Source organism: Mustela erminea, chromosome 16 (assembly GCF_009829155.1).
Source record: "Mustela erminea isolate mMusErm1 chromosome 16, mMusErm1.Pri, whole genome shotgun sequence".
Lineage (NCBI taxonomy): Eukaryota > Metazoa > Chordata > Mammalia > Carnivora > Mustelidae > Mustela > Mustela erminea.
In genome coordinates this window covers 43,629,234-43,651,135 of record NC_045629.1, presented here as the reverse complement: position 1 = coordinate 43,651,135, position 21,902 = coordinate 43,629,234, and the positions used below count along the sequence as shown (strand labels likewise).

At 35.6% G+C, this 21,902-nt stretch overlaps 1 protein-coding gene across 2 annotated transcripts in view; it reads left to right on the top strand.

Annotated features, from left to right (window-relative positions):
• The window catches only part of VIRMA (vir like m6A methyltransferase associated), a 57,352-nt gene extending 38,216 nt beyond the window's left edge, over nucleotides 1-19,136 (top strand). The window contains exons 16-24 of one of the 2 annotated variants that reach the window (XM_032315795.1): nucleotides 2,339-2,556; nucleotides 5,763-5,895; nucleotides 11,526-11,678; nucleotides 12,160-12,320; nucleotides 12,866-12,962; nucleotides 15,231-15,397; nucleotides 15,856-16,187; nucleotides 17,745-17,888; nucleotides 18,789-19,136. In XM_032315795.1, coding sequence (XP_032171686.1) covers nucleotides 2,339-2,556; nucleotides 5,763-5,895; nucleotides 11,526-11,678; nucleotides 12,160-12,320; nucleotides 12,866-12,962; nucleotides 15,231-15,397; nucleotides 15,856-16,187; nucleotides 17,745-17,888; nucleotides 18,789-18,943 — 1,560 coding nt within the window. In that variant the 3' untranslated portion in view covers nucleotides 18,944-19,136. The remainder of the gene's footprint in view (nucleotides 1-2,338; nucleotides 2,557-5,762; nucleotides 5,896-11,525; nucleotides 11,679-12,159; nucleotides 12,321-12,865; nucleotides 12,963-15,230; nucleotides 15,398-15,855; nucleotides 16,188-17,744; nucleotides 17,889-18,788) is intronic. The other variant, XM_032315796.1, reaches the window with a different exon arrangement.
• Nucleotides 19,137-21,902: the final 2,766 nt, after the last annotated feature.

Here is a 21,902-nt window from a genome sequence, read left to right as displayed (position 1 = left end):
AAGTGGGCAGAGAGGTAGACAGTTGGGGGGGTAAGCAAGCTCCCTGCTGAGCAGAGAGCCCAATGCGGGACTCGATCCCATGACCCTGAGGTCATGACCTGAGCCGAAGGCAGAGGCTTAACCCCCTGAGCCACCCGAGACAGAATATTTTTAATAGGATCCCATGCTGGAAGATTACCTTTTTTCAGCTGACAAAAATCCAGTTTGGTTACATTTAACACTTAGGTCAAGAAGGAGCTTTTTTGGTGTGACTTGTTTTCACAAAAAGAAAATCTGGTTAAAAATAGTTTGGGACCTGGTAGAAAGGATATTTGAAGTCCTTATACATTAAAATGTCCATTTGACTGGTGTTTGTTATATAATCCACCTCAGATTTTGTGACTAATCTTTTTTTTTTTTTTTTTTAAAGATTTTATTTATTTATCAGAGAGAGAGGGGGAGAGAGCAAGCACAGGCAGACAGAATGGCAGGCAGAGGCAGAGGGAGAAGCAGGCTCCCTGCCGAGCAAGGAGCCTGATGTGGGACTCGATCCCAGGACGCTGGGATCATGACCTGAGCCGAAGGCAGCTGCTTAACCAACTGAGCCACCCAGGCGTCCCTTTTGTGACTAATCTTAATGACACTGTAGCTCCCTAGCTACCCTGTTCACATAAACCTCATTCTTGGCCTCATCTTATATATTTTCCTTCTGATTCAAACTTTGTTTTATAGTTTTAGCCCATGTTGAATCTTAGTGGGTAGTATGTTGAAGTGATTAAAGGTAATGAGACATACCCTAAAATATTTCTGTAAAATCTACTTTATTTACTTCTATAAAAGAGTGGTGGGAATTTTTATTGTTGGTTAAACTTGCTTGAGCATTAAAAAAATTGAATTTTGGGGGCACTTGGGTAATTCAGGGGGTTAAGCCTCTGCCTTCGGCTCAGGTCATGATCTCAGGGTCCTGGGGTTGAGCCCCGCATCAGGTTCTCTGCTCAGCGGGGAGCCTCTTTCCCCCTTTCTCTCTGCCTGCCTTTCTGCCTACTTGTGATGTCTCTCTCAAATAAATAAATAAATAAAGTATTTTTAAAAAATTGAATTTTGAGGGGCGCCTGGGTGGCTCAGTGGGTTAAAGCCTCTGCCTTCGGCTCAGGTCATGATCCCAGGGTCCTGGGATCAAGTCCCGCATCAGGCTCTCTGCTCAGCAGGGAGCCTGCTTCCCTCTCTCTCCCTCTGCCTGCCTCTCTGCCTACTTGCGATCTCTGTCTTTCAAATAAATAAATAAAATCTTTAAAAAAAAATTTTTTTTTAAATTGAATTTTGAAAGTATATAAAAACTAGAGGGAAATACTTAGTTGGAAAACTGTGTCTAAATGTTTATTTGCTCCATTTCTTTCTGGGATGTTTTAAATTGCGGTATGGGTATGTTTACTTATTTATTTATTTTTAAGGTTTTATTTATTTATTTGAGAGAGAGAGAGAGAGCACAAGCAAGGGAAGCAGCAGGCAGAGGGAGAAGGAGAAGTAGGCTCCTTTCTGAGCTTGGAACCGACGTGGTGCTTGATTCCAGGACCCCGTGATTGTGACCTGAACCAAAAGCAGACACTGAAGTGACTGACCGACCCAGGCACCCCAATATGGATATGCTTATTAAAATTTATTTCACTGAGGGGTACCTGCGTGGCTCAGTGGGTTAAGCATCCAACTCTTGGTTTCGGGTCAGGTCATGAGATCAACTCCCCCCCCCCCCCCCCCCCCCCCCCCCATCCAGCTCTGTGCTCAGCAGGGAGATTGTTTGGGATTCTTTTCCTCTTCATCTCCTTCTGCACACCCCCTCATGTGCATTTGCTCACTCTCTCTTTCAAATAATAAAATTTTATTTCACTGAATAATTTCTTTATAAATTAAAAAATACTCAAATGAATCAATAATACAATGATTTAAAATATTTTAGTACCAAAAGTAGTTCACTTAACCATTTGAAGATAGGAACTACATTCAGTATGATGCAAAAAGAAAAACTTTCAGGAGCACCTGGCTGACTCAGTTGGTAGAAGATGCAGCTCTTGATCTTGTCATGAGTTCAGGCCCCACATTTGAGCCATGAATGAATGAGATGTTCTTTTAAAGTAAAAATATTGTAAAGTTAAATATTTGCTTTTATTTCTTTAGGTGTATATCTTTGTATTACCTTTTATAGAAGAGCAAAATGAGTCCTTTGTGTTTGAGTTTCTATTTAGGATAGTAAGGTAACAGTATTTTGATGAGGCAGTTCCTAAGGTTTAATTGGTATGTTTTTCTAATATAAAAATGTTAATTGATAACAAAGTAAATTTTTTCCTCTACTCCTCCCTCACAGGACATTGCTCTTATTTTGCCAAACTCTTCTGAAGGTTCTATTTCTGAACTGGAGCAGCTCTCCAATTCTCTACCAAACAAAGAACTGATGGCCTCAATTTGTGACTGTTTACTAGCTGTGCTAGCTAACTCTGAGAGCAGTTACAACTGTTTACTGACATGTGTCAGAACAATGATGTTTCTTGCAGAGCATGATTATGGATTGTTTCATTTAAAAAGGTATGCTTAATTTAATACATTCTTGGGTTTAATTTTTTACTCTGTCACCCCTCCCCAAATTGATTAACTCATAGATAATTATAGAAAGTTGAAGATGTGATTTCTTTCATATGGAAAAATTTATATCTATGGAATAGATTTGTTAGCAGTGAAGTGTGCTAGTAATAAAATCTTTAAGATTAAAATTATAAACTGAGTAGATGGACAAATTAATGTGGGCAACTTAACAGTATTTAAGAAGGGAATCTTACTGTTCCAGGGATGTTAATTCATACTCTATTTGCTTTGTTGATACATTTACCTTTAGTCCTTCAGAAGTGATGGTGGTATGATATTATGGACCCTAAAGCTAAAAGTACTTTTTTATGTTTTTTATTCTGTAGAGGAATGGCTGAGATAAAATTAATTTGAGATCATGTAAACTTCAAGTATAATTTCTGCTCCAGTCTCTCAGTCCATGCCCTCATCTTTTTCTTCTCTAGGATGGTAGCTGGGTATTATGGAGATTTCCTTGGGAATTTGTAGAAGTATGTAGGATTATGAGATAGAAGGGAGGAAGAGACATATGTTTGTGCCTCTCATTCATTCTTATAACATTGGCTGAAAACTTATGTTCCAAATACTATGTGGTGCTGGGTCCTACCTCTCTCCTCATTTATATTCTCTCTCAGTGGGTAGCACCTGCTGAAAATCCAAATTTTCCTTCTCCTCCTGCCCTGTCCCCAGTCTCTCATTATAGTCTTTACATTTTACTTCTGGAATGACCTTTTTCCTTTTGCCTGGATATTTACTGTATATCCTTTAAAACTCATATTCTTCACCTCTAAGAAAGCAAAAAAAAAAAAAAAAAGTTTTCCTTGATTCCTCTATTCCTGGCTCTTACAAGTACCCTTTGCATACATTGCCATAGCATTTTATGTGATGTTTTTGGCTTTGTTGGATTCATGTTTCTGGTCTTTTTCCTGTTGGTAATCTTTTCCTAAATTGTCTTAATCTATTCCCTTTTCTCCCTCTGGCTCTAATTTTTCTGCTAAGCTCCAAATAACCCATCCATCTTTTGCCATCTCTGCTTGGTTGTTTAATGGACAGTTCAGACTAAATAGACCTAAAGCAGAGCCCTTGATATTCTTGCTTCAAGCATGTTTCTGTCTTGCTCATCCCAGTAAATGTTATCACCATCCACTCAAGTATTTCTTGGTGATATTCACCTTGATCTCTTGACTGAGGTGCTGTCAGGATTCTGCTCTGTAAACCTAATAATTTTCTACTTTTAATTACTAAATATTTTAGAGAATGTATTTTGAGACTATGCAAATATCTTATTTCTGCTTAAACCTTTTGTCTACTGAGTTTAGTACTCATCAGTGAATCTTGGCATGTGGCAGTTTTTACTGTGGTGTCCTAATGCAAATTTCCTATTTCTCTTATTCCTTTTTATTATCTTTTTGTAAGGAAGAATTATCACTTTTCCCTCATTTGTTTACTTATTTAGGGATTTATATCAATATAGACTTATGGACATTAATTTTTTCTTTATATGATCTAATGCTATTGTTACTCATTTTGTTGTTCAACTTGTATCACTGATTTAGGTTCTTTTCATTGGATAGAGTGAAGAAATATATGCATGTGTCCTAAGTTATTCATATACACATCAACATTTATTTTTGTATGTATTTATTTATATGTATGTATTTTTTAAAATTAGTGTATACTGACATTTTGACTTCAATATCAGATGTTGTTTCTAGTTTTCTCCCTTTCCTTGTAACCTCATTCATGTTTCATGTTGTACAGGTCTATGGATTTTGACAAATGCATAGAGTGTTTATCACCACAACTGCATACAGAGCACTTCCCTTACCTTAAAATTTCAGTGCATTACTTTTTTATAGACAACTTCTTTACAAGTTGAGCAACAAATATAGTAGATTTTGGTATTATTAGTTCTTTAAATTTTAGACATTCTAATAGGTAATGTAGTGAGCTCCAGTTTTTGATAGATCCTGTAAGTAAGGCTCATTTGCTTAAAGTTGTATGTAGAAGCTAGTAATTATTGTAGTCTAATTTTAAACCCATGCTTTATTCATTAATCATATTAGCTGTCTTTGTATTTAATATCATTCCTATTTGTTGTGCCTTATCCATTTCATTATTTTATAAAGTTTTCAAGAGCAGGAGTCTTTATCTTTCTCTCTCTTTTTTCTTTTAATTAATTAATTAATTAATTAATTTTCAGCATAACAGTATTCATTGTTTTTGCATATCTTTCTCTCTTTTATATTACTTTACCAAAGTCTTCTATGATGGCATCTCAGAATCCAACCGCATTTTTCAAATACAAACACTGTATGTTTAGTGTTAATATAGTCTTATTTTCATTTTGACTAATTATGAAGTATTACAACTTAAAGGACACAAGTGAATATTAGAATACTTTGCCATTGAAATTCTCTGTTGATCAACAAAGAGCTGTGTAAGTATGTAGAATAATTTTATTAGGACTGTATGTTGTCATGATTGATTGCTATGCTTAAATCTCGCAGTATCAGGAGTTAGGCCACAGGCCAGATCCAGCCTACCACCAGTGTTTGTAAATACAGTTTTATTAGAACATAGTCAGCATTTATGTATTGTTTATGACCGCTTTCTACTACACAAGCAGTTGAATAGTTGTAACTGAGACTGCTTTTGTGTATAGAGAGAAACAGACTGCGTTGTTTCATAGCCTGCAAAGCATAAAATATGTACCATTGGGTTCTTTACATAAAAACTTTGTAGATCCCTAGTCTATACCCTTGATTTCCTTCTGTCAGATTATAGTGCCATAAAGATACTTACTTTTTGTAGTTATTATGTAAATCAGTCTTTCTGGTCAGGTTTCTGAGACCACTATAACCTTATATTAGAAAAATCCTCAGGCTATAAAAAGTGTAAAAATAAGGAACCTTGAATTTTCTTGTGCTAAGTTTTATATCTCTATATTTGGGCTAAATATTTTCTTTTGGTAGGGGGGAGTGTTTTCTTTAAGAACTTGGAGCTTAATTTTAAAAGGCTGCATCTCTAGGTACTGCCTTGTTAAATGGTTTATGTACATAGCCACACCAAAACATTTTTTGAACAGTGGACCAAATGGAGGTAATTTATTTCTTATGCGAGATTTATACATTAAAATTTCAAGACATATCCTCTCTATTTATTTACAGTTCTTTAAGGAAAAACAGTAATGCTTTGCATAGTTTACTGAAACGAGTGGTCAGCACATTTAGTAAGGACACAGGTGAACTTGCATCTTCATTTTTGGAATTTATGAGACAGATTCTTAACTCTGACACAATGGTAAGTGTACCTATGTGTATATGTGTATTTTTTAAATTTATAAAGTTCATCGTAAGTTAAAAAAATCACTTGTGTTCAAAAGTATCTTAGGATGTGTTTTGGAAGTTTGAACTTAGTGTTTTTCTGTGCCCTTTTCTCACTATAAATGCAAGTTTCTGATATATAAAAAAGGTGTTTAAGAGCAGAAATTACTAAACTCTTTTTAAATTTATTAAGCATCATTAATTTTTGAATATTCTGATGTGGCAGCTTAAATAGAGAACTACTACCCATAGTGTCTTCATTTTTTTTTTTTTTAAAGATTTCTTTATTTTGGGGCGCCTGGGTGGCTCAGTGGGTTAAAGCCTCTGCCTTCGGGTCAGGTCATGATCTCAGGGTCCTGAGATCGAGGCCCGCATCTGGCTCTCTGCTCAGCAGGGAGCCTGCTTCCTCCTATCTCTCTCTGCCTGCTTCTCTTCCTACTTGTGATCTCTGTCAAATAAATAAATAAAAATCTTAAAAAAAAAAAAAGATTTCTTTATTTTTTAGAGAGTGTGAATGCATGAGTGGGGGGAGGTGCAGAGTGAGAGAGAGAATCCTAAAACACAGTTCCCTCTGAGCTTGGAGCCTGACTCGGGGCTTGATCCCAGGATGCCAAGATCATGACCTGAGCTGAAATTAAGAGGTGGATGCTTAACTGACTAAGCCACCCAGGTGCCCCTTCTTTGATTTTTTTCTATTTTTCTGTTCTCTATTTGGTTATTTCTGCTTTTATCCTTACTGGTTTTTTTCCCTTCTACTTGCTTTGAGGTCAGTTTACTCTTCAGTTTCTAATTTCTTCAGGTGGAAGTTTAGGTTATACTAATTTGAGATTTTCTGTTTATTTATGTGTTTTCCTTCTTTGTAAATGTAGGCATTTATAGCTACAAATTTTCCTCTGTACATTGTGGCATGTCATGTTTTTGGTTTTGTTTATCTCTAAGGATTTTCTCATCCCTCTTGTAATTTTTTCTTTGGTTCATTGATTATTTAGATGTGTGTCTAATTTGCATATAGGTGTGACTTTTCCACATTTCCTTCTGTAATTGATTTCTAACTTCATTCCTTTGTGGTCAGAGATCATACTTTGTTGAGGCTTGTTTTACAGTATAGTGTATGTGCTTTCCTGGAACATATGTTCCATGTGCCCTTAAGAAGAAATGTGTCTTCTGCCACTCTTTGGTGGCACCTACTGTACATGCCTGTTAGGAGTAGATAGTTTATTGTTGTTCAAGCCTTCTGTTTCGTTGTTGATTTTCTGCCTAGTTGTTCTACCCACTACTGAAAGTAGGGGAGTGAAGTCTCCAACTGTTACTGCTGAAGTGTCTATTTCTCCCTTTACTTCTGTCAGGTTTTTGCTTCCAGCATCTTGAGCTCTATTTGTCAGGTGCATATATGTCCATGTTTGTCTTCCTGATGGATTGATGCTTTTGCTATTATAAAGTGTCTTTCTTCATCTCTAGTAATAACTTATGTTATTACACTTATGTGTAGTAATAACTTATGTCTAAACCTTTATTTTGAATTACTGGTACAACCACTTTAGCTATGTTTTATTTATTGTTTGTGTGGTATATATTTTTTCTACCCTTTTACTTTCAGTCTGTTTGTATCTTTCAGTCTTAAGTGTGTCTCTTGGGCACCTGGCTTTTCTAGTTGGTGGTGCATGCAAGTATTTATCTCAGGATTGTGAGTTCTGCCCCATGTTAGGTGTGGAGCCTACACACATACATACATAAAAATGTGTCCCTTGTAGATACCATATAGTTGGGTTGTGTTTGTTTTACATTCTGCTAATTTCTTTTGATTGTTATAATCAATTTATTTATGTCTAATTACTGATAGGATTTATGTCTGTGTTTTGTTATTTACTTCCTATATAACCTTTTTTCCTCTTTATTGTATCTTATGTTAAATAGATATTTACAACTTTGCCATTTTAACTGTTTTTTTTTAAGATTTATTTATTTGTCAGAGAGAGTGTGTGCACACACAAGTGGGGGGAAGTGGCAGGCAGAGGTAGAAGCAGGCTTGAGCCCAATGTGGGACTTAATTTCAGGACCCTGGGATCATGTCCTGAGCCGAAAGCAGACATTTATTCAACTGTGCCACCTGGGCATCCCCATTTTAATTTTTTTTGTTATTTCTTTTGCCTTTTTTTTTTTTTTTAGTTATTAGTGGTTTCCTGAGTATTACATTTAACACCTTAATTGAATACGGTCTACTTCACATTAATATAACATAATTTTAGTAGTATATAAAAAATGCTACAGTATACCTTTATTCCCTTCCTTTATGCTATAATCATGCAAATTACATTTTTATACATTATGAACCCCTCAACACAGTTTTAGCATCATTGCTTTACTTTGTTGTCTTTTAGTTCAATAGGAAAAGAGAAGAGTTACAAATAAAAATGCGTTAGTATCAGGTGCCTGGATGGCTCAGTGGGTTAAGCCTCTGACTTCAGCTCAGGTCATGATCTTGGGGTACTGTAGGGAGCCTGCTTCCCCCCGCCCGCCTACGTGTGCATGCTCTCTCTGTCAAATAAATAAATAAATCTTTAAAAAGAATATATGATAGTATTGCCTTTTACCTATATATACTTTACTGACATTCTTTATTTTTTCATATGGATTTAAATTGCTGTTTAATATTCCTTCATGTCATTTGTTTGAAGGACTCCCTTAAGTATTTTTTGTGGAATAAGTTTGCTAGTGGTGAATTCTTTCTTTAAAAAAAAAAAAAAAATCGGGCGCCTGGGTGGCTCAGTGGGTTAAGCTGCTGCCTTTGGCTCGGGATATGATCTCAGGATCCTGGGATCGAGTCCCATATCGGGCTCTCTGCTCGGCGGGGAGCCTGCTTCCCTCTCTCTCTCTCTCTGCCTGCCTCTCTGCCTACTGTGATCTCGCTCTGTCAAATAAATAAAATAAAATCTTTAAAAAAAAAATCTAGGAATGTCTTATTTCTCCTTCTTTTTGAAGGATAGTTTTGTCAATTATAGAACTCTTGGTTGATAACGTTTTTCTTTCTGCATTTCAAGTATGTCTTCTTTCTAAATTTTGGCTTCCACTGATTTCTTTCTTTCTTTCTTTCTTTTTCTTTTTCTTTTTCTTTTTTTTTTAAAGATTTTATTTACTTATTTGGCAGAGAGAGAGATCACAAGTAGGCAGAGAGGCAGGCAGAGAGAGATGGAGAAGCAGGCTCTCTGCTGAGAAGAGAGCCCTGTGCGGGGCTTGATTCCAGGACCCTGAGATCATGACCTGAGCTGAAGGCAGAGGCTTAACCCACTGAGCCACCCAGGTGCCCCTCCATTGGTTTCTGATGACAAATAGTTAATCTTATTGAGGATCCCTTTTATTAGCTGAGTCACTTCTCTTTTGTTGCTTTCAAGATTCTCTGTCTTTGGGGCGCCTGGGTGGCTCAGTGGGTTAAAGCCTCTGCCTTCGGCTCAGGTTGTGGTCCTGGGATCGAGCCCCGAGTCAGACTCTATGCTCGGTGGGGAGCCTGCTTCCTCCTCTTTCTCTCTGCCTGCCTCTCTGCCTACTTGTGATCTCTGTCTGTCAAATAAATAAAATCTTTAAGAAAAAAAAAAGATTCTTTGTCTGGTTCTTAACAGTTTAATCATGATGTGTCTGAGTATGAATTTCTTTGAGTTTATTCTCAGAGTTTGTTGATCCTTTTGGAAGTATAGATTAGTGTTTTTCATTAAATTTGGGGTGTTTTCAGCTATTAATTCTTCATATATTCTTTGTGACTCTTTCTCTGGATTCTTATTATATGTATGATGATGCTCTTGATGGTACCTGGAAGGTCTCTGAGGTTTTGTTTGTGGTTCTTCATTTTTTTCTGTCTGTTCCTTAAAGTGGATCATCTCAGCTGACCCATCTTTAATGTTGAGCCCCTCTACTCAGTTTTTTATTTCAGTTACTGTACTTTTCCACTCTAGAATTTATATATAGGTTTTTAAAAATTAATTCTTATACCTTTACTTGCAGAGTATTGCATCAGCCTTCTTTCCAGTTTCCTTCCAAACATTTACTTCTCTCATATTTTCTGAAGAGCTCTGTGTGAGTTCATATCTTTGTAAATCAGACCTCAGATCATGTCCCTCCATCTTAAAATAACTTTTGGTATCTGTTAAATAAACTCCAAACTTTTTAGCATGGCATTCAAGACTATTTACTCTATGGCCAAAAAGCTACCTTTGCTACAACTTCTTCCTTAGAAAACATTTTATACTATGCCATCATCCTTAAATTTCATACATATACACATCTTTCCTTGTGATGCTTTTCTTAACTTTTGGTCTCTCTCTCTCTCTCGATAAAAGTAATCTGTTCATAATTCCTGTTTAATTCATCCCTCTTTGTGAAGCCTTTGAGATCACTTTCTTTCTCTACACATTAAAACATGTTATTATATTTCTTTTTCATAGATAATTTACAGGCCTTTTTACCATTTCCCACCCCTCTTTCTGAATAGGTCAGAAAGCATGTCTTTCCATCTTTTTCCCAGAGTATTGATACAGTGTCCTGTATGATTTAATACAAGCCTTATATTTAATATTTATTTATAATTATACTATATAAAATATTTATAATTAACATTATACTTAATATACAAGCAGTATATTTAATATGAAGCATGTGTTTAATACAAATAGCTGTGCTTGACAAATGAATAGAATTTGATTTGAAACTATGTCACAAATTTGATAGAATTTTCATTTTCATTTTCCTGAAATAATTTTATATAGTATTGTTTTTTAAAATCTTCTTAAAAATTCTTTATTACTATTTCTGTTAGTATTGTATATACAGAATACTTCAAATTGTGCTAAATTTGACCCTAGATTTTGTGAGACGGCTTTCTTTGTATGGTGACAGATGGTAACTAGACTTATTGTAGTAATTAGTTCTCAATGTATACAAATATTGATTCACTGTTGTATGCTGAAACTAATATAATACTGTGTGTTAATTAGACCTAAATAAAAATAATAAAATAAGATTGTGTTGTAAAGATTTGGAACTACTTAAGTGTTCTAGCATATGTGACAATGTGGATAGATTTATTTTCATGAATCAAGACTTGGTTTGCTGGATGAATTTTCTAATATTAAATTATTGTCATGCCAAAACTCATTATATTATATTGTTTACTTTTTAAAGCAAGAAATAATAAGTTTTTTCATGACAGCATATAGCCATAAATATGGTAGTTACTGTTTTCTCTAGTTGTTTGCCTTAACTCCAGAAAGATAAATTTAGGTTCCATCAGTTCTTTATTATAGTAGGCATTTTATTGAGTATCAGTCAGTATATTACATGTCCTGCAAGTGCCATTGTATTTGCATTGGATGTTTTTGTTGAGAAATCTGCTGCTAGTAAATTGAGTATGTGTGTTTACCTGTTTATTTTTTGAGTCTTACTCAAAGAGACGTATTTCAGTCTTGAGCTGACTTTCTTAAAACTAGCCATTTATATTAATGTAAAAACCAAAATATTGAGGGGAAGATTGCAGCAAATGGCTTAAATATCTGAATAAGTTTGGAAGCATCTTTGCAAATTTCTCTGCTCTCAAATTTAACTTGTATGTGACATTTACAGGGATGTTGTGGAGATGATAGTGGTCTCATGGAAGTAGAGGGAGCTCATCCATCACGGACAATGAGTATTAATGCTGCAGAGTTAAAACAGCTTCTACAAAGCAAAGAAGAAAGTCCAGAAAATTTGTTCCTTGAACTAGAGAAGCTTGTTTTGGTAAAAAAAAAAAAAAAAAAAGGAAAAAAATAGAAACAAGATAAAAAGAGTTCAATCCCAAGATAATTTTATCTTCTCTTTTTGACTATACAAGTTTTTCATAGTGGCCTTTTTAAATAGTGAACCCTCAGTTGGTACTTAAAAAGTTTGAAATACTCTTTAAATTAATAATTGGGGTGAAATTCTCCATACTAATATGAACTAATATGAATCTTAAGGAAGAGGGCAATAGTTTTTGAATTATCTATTGTTTGAATGCAGGGTGCCCCCTGCTACCCTTCTTCAGAAATAAAAGGACAAATGTTTTTCATGTTTGTTTTATTTGAACATGTTTAATATTAAGTTGATAAGTTTTTGATGGTATTCCAAATTTCTTAGTAATCAAAAAATACAACATTTTCTACTAAAGAATCAGTAGATTATGGGCATAAATGTTCAAGTTTTACCTGCATCATCTTACTCTGGTTTTGTCTGTTTCTAGGAACATTCAAAAGATGATGACAATCTGGATTCTTTGTTGGACAATGTAGTTGGACTTAAGCAGATGCTGGAATCATCTGGCGATCCTTTACCCCTTGGTGACCAGGATGTAGAACCAGTACTTTCAGCTCCAGAATCTCTCCAGAATCTGTTTAACAATAGGTAAAATAAACAGTTTTCTGGTTAAGTAGATAATGTCTATTTAATGACTGGGGTCTAAAGAGGGCCAGCGAACTGTTTTTCTGTAAAGGACCAGATAGTAAAAATTCTAGGCTTTGTAGGTGATGTTTGGCCTCTGTTGCATATTCTTCTATAGCATCTTGTTTGTTTCTTATGGCTTTTTTAAAAACTTAAAAACTTAAAAAAATAGAGCATTTCTAGCTTATTGGCTATATACAAGCAGGTTTGCAGAATGGGGGGCATAGTTTACTGATCCCTGTTCTAGAGGTTATATGCCTCTTGATCTTTGAAGCACTGTACTTTTGAAGCCTAGTGACTATTCAGTTTGATGGAATTATTTGGAAAAATTAAATACAGTTTTGTATGTGTTGGTACAATATAATAAACTTGGTTTTTAAGTACTTATTTTGCTAATGGTTTTGAAGGTAGCATTTTTAATTGTACCTTCCACAGATTTTGCTTAGAAGGTAAGCTAAAATATTTGATTTTGGAATTAAGTGTTTTACCAAATACCTCTCTTGTTCTAGGACTGCATATGTGCTAGCTGATGTCATGGATGATCAGTTGAAATCCATGTGGTTCACTCCATTTCAGGCTGAAGAGATTGATACAGATCTGGATTTGGTATAAATAATTTTATTATTAAATATTAGAAAAAAGTTATTGTTGATTTTTTCATTTTTTGTGTGTATTGTTAGCACTAAAACAAATTAGATAGTGTATGGCTGTTAAAAGCCCATGTGAGGACAAGCACTGCATTATTTTTGTATCAATTACCCACTAATGGTATCCAGAACACTCAGTTCTTTCTAGTTAGATTGTATATTTAAGAATGAGATTTTTTTATTTTATTTTTTTTTTATTTTTATTTTTATTTTTTTTAAAGATTTTATTTATTTATTTGACAGACAGAGATCACAAGTAGGCAGAGAGGCAGGCAGAGAGAGAGAGAGGAGGAAGCAGGCTCCCCGCGGAGCAGAGAGCCCGATGCGGGGCTCGATCCCAGGACCCTGAGATCATGACCTGAGCCGAAGGCAGCGGCTTAACCCACTGAGCCACCCAGGCGCCCCAAGAATGAGATTTTTTTAACGCACAAAGTATGTTTTTGCTAAAGTACTCTGAAGCATTTTTCTTGTATTTTTAGGGTATAAAATAGAGAAAAGTATCCCACAAAATTACAGTTCATTTGGGGTTTAAGGAGAGGAATAGTATTTTGGCAGTTGGCTCTTAATTTGGGGGAAATGTAAAGAACTTGCTTGTTAGTATAGGTACAAATGCTCTTGAACATAATGCTGTGAACAGGTAAGAGTATAAATAAACATTTAAAATTTAAAGCACTCTGATTTATGCTTCTCAGACTGTATTAGGGAGGATGATTTGTTACATATTACTGTACCATGTATTTTTTTTTCTTGATCAAAAAAATAAATATATTTGGATATTCTGTGGTCCAAAGAGTATTAGTATTTATCATGTCTCATTGCATATGAGACTAAAAATTATTTACTTTACGTTTAAGGTATATTTAATATATTGAAGGCTCCTTTCCCTTTTTAAAAAATATTGCACAAGATTTTATTTAAATTGCGTTAAAGAATTAATTCCTCTTGGGGTGCCTGTATGGCTTAGTCAGTAGAACCTAATGACTCTTTTTTTTCTTTTTTAAAAAATTTTATTTATTTTTTTGAGAGAGGGTGAACAAGAGAAACAAGCAGGGGGAGTGGCAGCGGGAAAAGCAGAGTCCCCACTGAGCAGGGAAGCCTGACACAGGGCTCAATCCCAGGACTCTGAGACCATAATCTGAGCTAAAATCAAGAGTCAGACTTAACCAACTGAGCCACCCAGGCAGCTCCAGCATGTGGCTCTTGATCTTGGGGTCATGAGTTCATACCCCACGTTGGGAGTAGAGCTTACTTAAAAATTTAAAAACAAGACTTAATTTCTCTTTTAGTGTAAATTGTTCAATGATTTTTTTAGAACTGCTCTGTCCAATAGAACTTTATGCAGTAACAGAAATATTCAATAACCTGCGCTGTCCAGTATAGTAGCCATTAATCTTAAGTGACTGTTGAGTAATGAAATGTTGCTGATATAACTAAGAAACTGAATTTTATTTTTTATTTAATTTTAATTAATTTAAATAGGCATGTGTGGTTAGTGGCTACCATATTTAGTATCACAGATCGAAAATATTTGTGTTAGAAGTTGTTGTTTCATAACTTTTATGTCGAAACACAACTATCTTGCGATGAAGATTAGAACTTTACATGGTTTGGAAAATTTGGAGTCTTGGGTTTGCTAAATTTAAATAAGACTTAAGTAAACATAATTTTTTATTTCTTTGGAAGTAAACTTAGGTTAGACCATCACTTAATGCAGGGAACTTTGAGAACTGTGGCACAGAATCCTTTTATTACAGATATTGTGACTATACAAGGCTTACAAAGTATGTTATTTTCAGATTGTTTTGGAAGAGTTTTGGAGATGCTACTTTGTTTATATAGATGCTACTTTGTTTATATAGATAAATCCTGAGTTCCTGTCAGACAGCAGACAGCCCTTCTTTGGGGAGAAATGCCACCCTACCCCACCCCAAAATGCATCTGAATTCCTAAGATTTTTTTCTTTAACTACCAATGATGTTGCTTTTTGAAAAGATGAAGGAAAGGGATGCCTGACTGGCTTAGCTGGCAGAGCATGCATGTTGGGTGTAACGATTACTTAAAATCTTAAAAAAAAAAAAAAAGGGTGAGGGAAAGGAGCAGACCTATAATTTATTTATTATGAGAGTTAAATATGATCTATAGGAAATACGAATTCCTGTAATAGAATGTTACATTAGTAATTAATGTAAGATGTATTTCTCATTTTGTTTAATTTTTATGACTGCAGGTGAAGGTTGACTTAATTGAGCTCTCTGAAAAATGCTGTAGTGACTTTGACTTGCATTCAGAATTAGAGCGCTCATTCTTGTCAGAGCCATCATCTCCAGGGAGAACTAAGACCACTAAAGGATTCAAACTTGGGAAGCACAAGCATGAGACCTTTATAACTTCAAGGTAAAATTTATTATACGGAAGATCTTGATTGTGGTCATGGAAGCTTACTTATTGTTATGTACTTTAAGATAGCCACATAACTATAGAGAAAAAAGGAAGGTGATGTAATACATGAGTCATGAATATTGTTTGGGTTTTTTTTTTTAAAGATAATATTTTGACCAGGATATACCCAGTACATTTGTCACCTTGTTCTACTTTATGAGACTTTGGAAGGTTTGAACAAGTGGTGAGCTGTATTATTTTAAATAATGGTTAATCATAGCTATAGAATGTGAGTACCATTCTTAGCTAGTTTTGTTGTGTATCCCTGGAGAGTAATAGATATTTGCACCATTAACACAACTGAATGAAGAAGTAATTGAAATGGAGTTTTCAGTATTGCAAACTTTAACTTATATATTCACTGGAAATTTGAAAAAAAAAAAAGTTTTCATGGAGTGTTTTTGTTTTAATAGTGGGAAATCTGAATACATTGAACCTGCCAAACGAGCCCATGTTGTGCCGCCACCAAGAGGAAGGGGCAGGGGAGGATTTGGACAGGGTATACGACCCCATGATATTTTTCGTCAGAGAAAACAGAACACAAGCAGACCACCATCTATGCACGTGGATGACTTTGTTGCGGCTGAGAGTAAAGAAGTGGTCCCTCAAGATGGAATACCCCCACCCAAACGGCCACTCAAAGTATCACAGAAGATTTCTTCTCGTGGTGGATTTTCAGGCAATCGAGGAGGACGGGGTGCTTTTCACAGTCAGAATAGGTTTTTCACACCACCTGCTTCAAAAGGTGACTTTTTAGCATTTCTTTTCTAATGGGTTAGAGTATTGGCATATTAGAGTATTGAATAGAAGTGATTTAGATGTAAATGATTCCAATGAAGTATTTTTCAGTTATTACAATTAAGCTACTACCTCATACCAGTGGTTAACTATTTGCAGAGTACTTTATTGGATAGAAAAAATCTTTAAGTTAATGTTTAATTAATTGCCTGTTTAGTGATAAGTTTAAAAGAAGTCACTTGGCTAATTATGTTCTCTTTCACATTGGGAATTGTATTTATCCTTTTTGAGAAGTATCTATACATTCTGAATAGTATCTGTAAGTTCCACTTACCAACAATTTTTTTAGGATTTTTTAAGAGTTTCTTTATTCACTTGAGAGAGAGAGAGAGAGTGAGCAGGAGCAGAAGCATGAGCAGTGGGGAAAGGGAGAAGCAGGCTCCCTGCTGAACAGGGGGCCAACATGGGCTCGATCCCAGGATCCTGGGATTATGACCTGAGCTGAACGCTGCTGCTTAACCAACTGAGCCACTCAGGCAACCCCTCTTAGGATTCTTTTGTAGTTCACCATTGGATCCCTTATCTACTTGATTCTTGATGTTATATTTAATCCTTTTTTCCCCATAATTTTATTATTTATTTATTTATTTTTAAAAGATTTTATTTATTTATTTGAAAGAGATCACAAGTAGGCAGAGAGGCAGGGCACCTGAGCTGAAGGCAGCGGTTTAACCCACTGGGCCACCCAGGCACCCCCTTAATTTTATTTTTAAGTACTCTCTATAGCCAACATGGGGTTCAAACCTATTACTTCAAGATCAAGAGTTACACGCTTTACTAACTGAGCCAGCCAGGCACCCCCATTTAATCTCCTTTAAATTGCTTCAAGATTTTATCTGTTACTGAATTCCATTTCCAACGTTGTACACCTGTGTCATACTTATTTCAAAATGCCATCCTCCATATGGGACCTAGGGCGACCACTGCACAGCAGAGCTTTAAACACAAATCTTACCTCTTTTTAAAGCTACAGTTATGGAATTAACAAAAAACCCCACAAAACTTGTTTTATGGATTGTTAAAGGTGGCTGCTTTTAGTTATTGCATGACGTTTTTTGCTTCTGTGATTTATTAAACATTTTTTTTTAAGATTGTATTTATTTATTTGACAGAGAGAGACACAGTGAGAAAGGGAACACAAGCAGGGGTGGTGGGAGAGGGAGAGGCAGGCTTCCCACTGATCAGGGAGCCCGACACATGGCTAGATTCCAGGACCCTGGGATCATGACCTGAGCCGAAGGCAGACGATTAACAACTGAGTCACTCAGGTGCCCCTGTTAAACATTATTCTTGTTTAAAAATGCTTCAAACTTTTAGAAACTATCTGAGTATACTTGTAGAAGTTATACTTCAGGTTATACGTGGAACTCCATCCCAGGACCCCAGGATCATGACCTGAACCAAAACACTTGTTTAACCAGCTAAGTCACCCAGGTGCCCCAAGTGTTGAGTTTTTTGTAATACAACTGAAGTAGTAGATCTTGATTGTGTTATCTGTGTTTAGGAAACTACAGTCGTCGGGAGGGAACAAGAGGCTCCAGTTGGAGTGCTCAGAATACTCCTCGAGGAACTTACAATGAAAGTCGAGGTGGCCAGAGCAACTTTAACAGGGGCCCTCTTCCACCATTACGGCCACTTAGTTCTACAGGTATACATCCTTCCTAGTTGATACTGCTGAGAGAGAGAAGTGAATCCTTCTTTTCAAATTGTTGGATGTCATATACTCTCATTCTGGGAGAAAATATTTTCGAATATAGATTTAGTATTCTAAAGGGAGTTTAATTTTGTATCTGCAAATGAATGCTCAATATGTATTTCCTTTAGGAATAATCAACTTTGGATTCTGAACTATGTATAATCTGGGCAGTTTCATAGTTATGTGCTCTGTTCTTTGTAATCTAAAAGATTTTATTTATTTATTTATTTATTTATTTGAGAGAGAGCATGAGCAGGAGGGGCGGAGGGAAAGGGAGAGAGAATCTGAAGCTGACTCTGTACTGAACCCGGAGCCCAACACAGGGGCTCAATCTCACAACTGCGAGATCATGACCTGAGCTGAATTAAGAGTTGGACACTTAACTGACTGAACCATCCAGGCATCCCATGCTTTATTTTATATTTCAATAGTGAAAGCCAATCCTTAAGGTACTTTTTTGACCAATGTATTTTAATAATAGAGATACCTTCATATAGTATATTCTGTTTTTATTTACAATATTGTCTTGTGTGTGTAAGCATGTAACCTGTTTTTCCTAAAACACTACTATATCAAGTCCGGAACTCTTCTGATCAGAAGTAGCTTTTGGCTCCAAAGCACTTTCTTTTTTATAACAGCTTTATTTGAGATACAGTTCTCACATATCATACAAGTTAATTTAAAGTGGACAGTTCAGCAATCTTCACCATATTCACAGAACCAGCACACACGGATTTTAAAGGGGCAATGAGTAATTTCTGTCTTAATTTGAGTTCAGTTTTATAGATTACTATTTCTATAGTGGGAAAGGAAAGGATGTTATGACTAAAAATTATATTTTTTCTTTTATAGGCTACCGTCCAAGTCCTCGTGACCGTGCTTCCAGAGGTCGTGGGGGTCTTGGACCTTCCTGGGCAAGTGCAAATAGCGGCAGTGGAGGCTCAAGAGGAAAGTTTGTTAGTGGAGGCAGTGGTAGAGGTCGTCATGTACGATCCTTTACACGATAAAATTTCTTTTGGGAACATCCTGAGTGTATATGAACATTTCATGAGGACAGTAAAAGTAAAATAAGACATTAAAGGACCAACTTAGACTAAGCAGTTATCTGGAGACATCTGAGAGAATATTTTTATCTGAAGAAAGCAGATTTTGTTTGATACCTAACACAAGATTTCAATAAAAATGCAAACTTTGTATGTATGTTTGTATATATTTTTTTCCCTTTCATATATAACTGTTTACAGAATTTTTTAGGTAGAAAATGAACAATGAAGTGACTTTGGTTTTAGTGTATTTTTGCCTATGCCACACATGCCCCCGATAACTTTCTCAGCTCATGGTGCCCTTTAGTGTTTCAGTAACTTTTTCACAGCACACCTAAGCCAAGTTTATTAACAGTTGGGGTCAGACAACTTAATAACAATTTCTGTCATAACCATGAGTAACTGTGAACACTGCCATCTTCTCAAACCTTGGAATAAGCTTGGACACCATCAGTATCATTTTCTCTTCCACTATGCTGTTCGCATAGTACTTTTTATCACAACTATTAAAAACCTGGTCTTGCAAAGATATACTGTCATGGAAAAATATTGAAAATATAAAGTATCTTGAGCTAGTAGTTTGTGTTATGTCTAACAGATATGTTTCTCTTAAAAACTTAAAATATCGTGTGGCATCTATATTAATTTACAGGGGTGCCCTGGTATACAGTTTTAGAAATCTTTTGGCTGTACGGAAAGAAGCATGACACTCGTCTTGACATTTGAAAGAATTATGTATGGGGGGGAGAAGAAAGATGTATGTTCTTTGTGTTTCAGCTTTATACCTACTTATGCTATTTTATTATGCTATTTTATAAAGCCTAAGTGAAACATAGTCTAATAATGGTCTTTTGAGAATCAGAAACATCTAATAAAATCTGGACTTAATGTACATAAATGAAGTTTATAACTTTGAGAAAATAGCCATATTTTCCCCAAGAGCTATCTTAACACACTTAGCCTATATAAGTGGCAAAAAATGGAGTTCTGAAACAATAAAGGAGTGTATGAATCTCATTCCATCCCTTTATCACTGTTTGCCAACTATTTGTGAGAGTACAAAGTATGTTTGTTTGGAAAATAAAAGCTCAGGAAAAAAAGGAAAGCTCAGCTCTAAAGATTTAAGCGAAAGGTAATGGAAATCTTTTCATAACTAATGGCCTCAAAAAATCTAAAACTCTTTCAGTCCTGAAATGTAACGAGTTCATTCTCTCTGAAGATGCATTTTCCACATTAGATAAAATTCAAAGTTCGTTCCTAATGTCTGACATAAATACATGGAAAAATAGTTGTTTTTAAAAGTAATTGCACTTTTTAAATAAAGTAACTGCATTAAATAGTAACATGGATATATAAATATAGATGCATAATTAACTTGGTTTTTTTAGCTTTAAGTTGAATATAATCTTAGAGTTGTTTCTACTGTTTTTTTGTTGTTGTTGTTTTAAAATTTTATTTATTTTTTTGAGATCGAGAGAAAGTACAAGGTGGGGGAAGCAGCAGAGGGAGAGGGAGAAGCAGGCTCCTTGCTCAGCAGGAAGCCTGATGCGGGACTTGATCCCAGAACCCTGGGATCATGACCTGAGCCCAAGGCAAATGTTTAATGACTGAGCCAACCAGGTGACCCTCTACTGTTTTTTGTTTTTTTAAGATTTTATTTATTTATTTGAGAAAGAGCACACAAACAGGGGGAGGGGCAGAGGGAGAAGCAGATTTCCCACAGAGCAGGGAGTGCTATGCCGGGCTTGATCCCAGGATCCCAGGATCATGACCTGAATTGAAGGCAGACACCTTTTTTTTAGACACTTAACGACTGAGCCACCCAAGTGCCCTGTTTCCACTCTTTGCCTTAGTTAATGCCCAGTAATTCAGGCCAGCCAAAGTAATAATTTATTAACAAATGCAAATTAATACAGGAAGTTTAAAATGTTCTGAGTAATTAAGTATTTTTTTTTCCCAAAGATTTTATTTATCTGAGAGAGAGAGTGTAAGTGGGAGCCAGAGGTGAAGGGGGGGAAACAGAAGGAGAGAGAGAAGCAGATTTTCCGCTGAGCAGGGAGCGCTATGCCGGCTCCATACCAGGACCCTGAGATCATAACCCAAGCTGAGAATAGATGCTCAAACGACTGAGCTACCAAGGTGCCCCATAATTAAGAGTCTTAGATAAACATGTTGACTATCCCTTTCATGCATATATAACATAGTCTTTATAACAATCTAACAAAGGAGGTATACTATAATTTTATAGATGGAGAAAGCTGAGAGCTTGACTCAAAAGTGATAGAAACAGAATTTAAAACCAGGATGACTAGCTCCCAATTCTTGACCTCTTTTTTATGTCTTGGAGAGGAATGAAGCTACTTTTTAAGTTGAATGAAATTAAAGATCGAAATTAATTTACCATATAGAAATGGAATTCCAAAGGCTTAACACTCTTTCTTCATTTCAGAAGTGAGCCAGATGGGTAACTTGGGGATGGTTGCTGTCATACATATTTAGATCTATATGAATACCACTTACCTTCAAAAATAAATATTAGAAAATCAATTTAGATGTACTTTGAGAGAATGGATATATGTGTTATTTGCAAAACTACTTTGTTTTACATAAGATACTCAGGAAAAGTTTTGAGTGGTATTTAGAAATTAATGAGAATGGAGAATACCTTTGGGAATAAAAACTTACTCTATTTAATATATAATACAAGAAGTTATTGAGTTAATGAGTTAAATCATTGATAGAATGATTCGTATTTCTTAAAAGTAAGTGTCTGCTTTTGGCTCAGGTCATGATCTCAGGGTCCTGGGATCAAGGCTTGCTTTGGTCTTCCTGTTCAGCAGAGACTCTACTTCTCCCTCTCCCTCTGCCCCTCCACCCCACTTGTGCGCTCGCTTGCTCTCTCTCTCAAATAAATAAATAAAAA